Source organism: Populus euphratica, unplaced genomic scaffold (genome assembly GCF_000495115.2).
Source record: "Populus euphratica unplaced genomic scaffold, PopEup_1.0 scaffold14.1, whole genome shotgun sequence".
NCBI lineage: Eukaryota > Viridiplantae > Streptophyta > Magnoliopsida > Malpighiales > Salicaceae > Populus > Populus euphratica.
The window spans coordinates 1,497,946-1,503,011 of record NW_011499876.1 but is presented as its reverse complement, the minus strand read 5'-3'; the positions used below and the strand labels follow the sequence as shown (position 1 = coordinate 1,503,011).

The window sequence follows — 5,066 nt, the reverse complement described above, 5'->3', positions numbered from 1 at the left end:
CTGACAATTTAAAAAAGCTATCCTTTTGTCATTGTTGTAGTTGTTCTTACGTTTGTCAAGGTAAAAAAAAGGAACTGTGATTTGGTAGAGAGAAGGAGAAGCCAGGAAGTTCGATGGTCTCCCCTCCCCTTTATTTCTCTTCCATTTACTTCTTACATGATATGATTGTGGCCCGAGTTTTTTAGGTTAATTTTGCTGTTTTATGTGGGTATATGTGATGTACAGGCAGAAAGTGGAGAGAGCAATAAGAATAAATTGAAGCTGTATTCTTACTGGAGGAGTTCGTGCTCTCAACGTGTTCGCATTGCTCTTAACCTCAAAGGTTTTCCCTTTTCTTTTTCTTTGCTTAAAGTTTGGATTTTTTTTTTGTTTTTCTTGGTGGGGTTTCATTTTCTAGTCTTGATTTTTAGTTTCTTGGTTACAGGGCTCGAATATGAGTATATACCTGTTAACCTGCTTAAAGGAGAACATTTGAGTCCTGGTGATAACTAATTACTTGCCACTAGTTATTTTTTTCTTTTCTTTCACTCTTTATTTCCTATTCTTGTGTTCAATCTTGTATTAAATGTAGAATTTTTTTTTAATACATATTGTGTTCGGTAGATTTCTTAAAGCTGAATCCTCTTGGATATGTGCCTGCGCTGGTAGATGGGGAGATTGTAATTTCTGACTCTTTTGCCATTTTAATGGTGACTCATTTTCTATTTTTTTTTGCTTCTTTGTTATTTATGGTGCTCATCGATTGACTCCCTTTCTAATCTTTCAATTTTTTTCTCGAAATATGTAGTATTTGGAAGAGAAGTACCCTCAGCATCCTTTGTTGCCTAGTGATCTTCAGAAAAAAGCCCTTAATTATCAGGTTGCATTGCATATCCTTCCTTGCTTTTTAACTACTATATCTTGTTTGCGCAACACTTATACCAACAATTCATCAGCCAACACGATTGGCTTCATTATTGGAAGTTGCAGTTTTGATATGAGTTCCTCTGATCATAAATCTTGAGTTCCTGATTTAATTGGGCACAACTGTCTGTTTTTTTTTTTTTTTTTTATATATATATATATATATATATTCTTTCCCATCACATTCAGTTTTACCAACAGCTTCTGTGCCGAGTGTCAAATACTGATTCTCTCTCTCTTTAATCTCTTCCATTTTAGGCTGCAAATGTTGTCTGCTCTAGCATACAGCCTCTTCCCACCCAGCCTCTTCAAAACATGGCTGTGCTAGTAAGTATCTTATTGAGATTATTGCTCCTGTTAATCTGTTAATTGTGTTGGAATTCAGATGATGTTTATCTGACATTGTCAGACTACTTATGTTCCTTATGCTGTTTTGCTGCACTCTATTTACAGAAGTATATCAATGAAAAAGTTGGTCCAGATGAGGTGATTCCTTGGGTTCAGAGTCATATTAACAAAGGGTTTGCAGGTAAACCAACTTTTTTCTTTAATTACTAAGTGGAAAAGTTGAAATTCCTTTCGCAAAAAATAACATCCACATCAGTCCTCCATGTTGAATTCTTTTTCAGTATAAAAGCTAGACAATTAGCTTTTCACTTCTCAATTGCCATAGGCTGTCAACACTGACAACTTGTACATACAGACCTTGCTTCTCATGTTCCCAGTCGATATGAGTCATATGACCTGTTTCTGCTATGGTCTAAATTCATTCACAAGAAAAGTGTCACAAGACTTGTAATAACAAGAAACATCTGACAGGTTCATCATTAACTACTTGTTTGGTCATGTTCAGTATTTGCTAACATTAGTGTTAAACTCAGTAAAATTATGTTTAAATGCAAATCAATGGATGATAGCCATTTGAGTTTGCCTTGGTCAGATTCAATATAAATATAAGCTGACATGTTAAGGCGTGTTTGTTCTTCTTATTTGGATTTTTCATGATGTATTGTGTGCCTCAGCACTAGAGAAGCTGCTAAAAGACTCTGCTGGAAAATATGCAACTGGAGATGAAGTATCCATGGTTTGTTTTCTATTGCTTTTTTTTTTGCTTCGTCTTTGTTTTCCTTGAAACTCAAACTTTCATGTATAATATACACCTTTTACATGTATAACTTTTATGGGACAACAATCTGGATCTAGCTTGACTCTGCTCCCAAACCATGGATCTGGGTTACTGATATGAAATGGTGTTGTTGGAGCTCCAAATGCTATAAGATGGTGCATTTTTGAAGTGCTTGTGAGACATTATGCTGAATCCTCACTTCTATGGCATGAGAATAAATTATGATACATTTTTTCACCTTACAGGCAGATCTGTTTATAGAACCACAGATTCATGGAGCAATTAAAAGGTTCAATGTTGACATGGTAATTACCGTTCCCTGAGTTTTTTTTTTTATTTGTGTATTAAATTCCTATTTTTGCATGTAGTTCATCTGTTCAGTTTGAATTGGTACAAATCAAACAAACATGTATAATATCCATCTGTAGTCAGCACTAACATGTTTATCTTTAATTTTTTCTTGTAGTTTGTGTTGAATTTGTGGCGGTAGAATATTAGGTTTAATGAAAATATGTAACAGTAATAAAGTTGAGAAAAAAAGTGTAATCCCTCTATGAATCACGCTATTTAAACTGTAGCCACAATTTGTTACAGTAAAATAACTTTGTTTTTGTTTTTTCATCATTTATGTATTGCTCATCTCTCTCCGCCCTCCCACCCCCCTCCTCAAAATCCCTTGCATTTGAATTGTTGTGTGCAAAGTGATATGACAACTACTCTACTCTCTAGATTCTTAATTCTATATTTTAGTTTTCTGTTCATTATTTAACATCCAATTTGACAACTGTGTTCTTGCTTTCTCATTTGTGCAGACTCAGTTCCCTCTTCTATCAAGGTTGCATGAAGCATATAGTGAGCTGCCAGCATTCCAGAATGCCATGCCCGAAAATCAGCCAGATGCCTCACCTTCATCTGTCACTTAGCTGAACCAGTACATCCTGAAGGTAAAGGTCCCCAGTAACATAGCAGAAGCAAAATGATAAATACTTTGCTGTGCATATTGTTCTGATGTTCTTCAAGTTTATTTTCTTATGTCTGTTTTCACTAACGTGCTTGCCTGAATAATTTATCCATCAATAATTTATTGAATAGAGTTAAAGATAGTGTCGAGCCTTACTCAAGCTCAAGCTTGTTTGTTTATTTATCTATTTATTTTGCTGTTGATGAGGAATGGGGGAGGGGAAAGTAATCGATTCAGGATCTGTTTGAGTAATTTCCCTTTAGTTCTTCCCATATCAGCATGCTTATGTCTTTGCTTATCGTTCTACTGAAATTAGTTTGGTTTATTTTCCTTTTCAGATCAGATTTTCTCATCAGAAAATATCGACATCAAGCAACAATCAGTGAGATATTGACGTAAAGCTTGTGATTTATAGTATGACATTACAATTAAGGATTTGGTTGTACCAAACATGTATGTATCAATGCAGATTAAGATTAGTAATGGCACAGCGAAGGTTACTATCTTGATATGAATAAATTGTCTGGCATGCATGCATGCCTGAATCATCCTGTCTTCATCATCTTGCATTTTTCCATTCCCTCTAATAATCAATTTGATCAGTTTCATCAATGTTCTTGAATTTTATAGACTTCAGTCCATGTTTTGACAGCTTAATTTCTGAAAAGAAATCCAATCTCAATTGTTCCTTGTAATTTTCGTTTTCATCTGTAACCCACCCTCATGTTATTCATTCAAGCAAGTATAATCCTGCAACTGTGTAACTTTAAGGTTGATCATGTGATTGGAAGATCTAATAACTATGACAACAAGAACACAATTGGAGTAGTTAATTCCTATCTAGAGGGCATTCATTTGCAAATGAACCTTCCCTGATTAGAAGAAGAAGAAGAAGAAGAAGAAGAAGAAGAAGAATGAATCACTGCTTTGCAAGATTAACCATAAAAAAAAGTTCAAGAAAGTCTTGAGGAACCATTTTTCAATTTTGACTTTATTTTTTAATTAATAAAACGATTTGGTTCATAGAGGAAGCCAGTCTATTCAAATTGGGTTTCTGGAGAAGGCTCTTAAGAATATTTGGCAAATAAGCCATTGCTTGGTCCAATAAAAGGAGAATAGATCAAGCTTCTTGTAGTGGTTTGAAACTTTTTATTTAAAAAAGTATTAAATTATAATTATTTTAAATATATTTTGGTGATTTTGATAATATAAAAAATAAAAAAATAATTATATTAATGTATTTTCAATTAAAAAACACTTTAAAAAAATACTTAATTATTTATATTATAACTTGGTATTATATTATCATCTCAATCCTTTTTCTATTTGGATGAGTGAAATACTAATATATATATATATAATTTATTTTAAAATAATGTTCAGTTAAGGCATCCTTGTATATAGTTTTCATGAATGACTTCTATATATCATTTACTTTCTAATCTAATTTCTTAAATCATATTTTTTTCTTATAAAAAAAGGAAAAAAAATGTTTAGCATTTTTCTATAGCAATGAATATTTGATATTCAATATTCAAGCGTGATATAAAATTTCTAATAATTTTTTATTTTTAGAACTATTTTTAAATTCATTTTATACATGTAAATATTTCATCTGAATACTTATCTGAATATTTATCAAATATACTTGATTTGCTATTTTTTTTTAATCTATGTTTTTTTCTCAAGCGTGATATAAAATACACTTATTTCTTGGCTTTTACACACACAAGTTATATGTAAAAAGGCACCAATAAATTTATAAAAAGAATTATATGAAAAGGGCAGGCATAATTCTTCTATAGCCTTACTATGTGAAAGGGCACCAATAAAAAGAAGACGAAACAAAAAACAAAGAAAGGAAAACCCTTGAAAGTATATAAAAACATATAGGATCATGCAACTTAATGTTCTTAAATAACAAAATTAATCTTTGAATATTCACTTGAATTCTCCATAATAGAACAGGAAACAGATCGGTCCAAGTTGTAATAATAAATGAGAGTTGGTGTGCAAGTGGCTCCCATTTCTTACCAAACCAGCCGCGTCACCACTTTCTGCTTTGGCACGATGTAT

At 32.4% G+C, this 5,066-nt stretch overlaps 1 protein-coding gene across 2 annotated transcripts; it reads left to right on the top strand.

The window, feature by feature from the left end:
* On the top strand, positions 1–3,602 carry LOC105128467 (glutathione S-transferase zeta class-like). Of its 2 annotated transcripts, XM_011030158.1 has the most exons (11): positions 4–116; positions 226–322; positions 425–481; positions 604–689; positions 788–859; positions 1,162–1,230; positions 1,357–1,432; positions 1,926–1,987; positions 2,275–2,334; positions 2,842–2,973; positions 3,329–3,602. In XM_011030158.1, exons 1-10 carry the CDS (start codon positions 114–116, stop codon positions 2,950–2,952), a joined length of 693 nt encoding a protein of 230 aa, XP_011028460.1. In that variant the 5' UTR covers positions 4–113; the 3' UTR covers positions 2,953–2,973; positions 3,329–3,602. The 2 variants fall into 2 exon arrangements, with proteins under 2 accessions (XP_011028461.1, XP_011028460.1); XM_011030159.1 differs by lacking the exon at positions 425–481 and having other exon boundaries at positions 1–116.
* The last annotated feature ends 1,464 nt before the right edge of the window (positions 3,603–5,066 follow it).

Excerpts from the sequence above, each read along its gene's own strand:
- LOC105128467 (XM_011030158.1), top strand. Across the intron at positions 860-1,161 it reads AAAAAGCCCTTAATTATCAG|GCTGCAAATGTTGTCTGCTC; the intron begins GTTGCATTGCAT and ends CTTCCATTTTAG. Across the intron at positions 2,335-2,841 it reads AAAGGTTCAATGTTGACATG|ACTCAGTTCCCTCTTCTATC; the intron begins GTAATTACCGTT and ends TCATTTGTGCAG.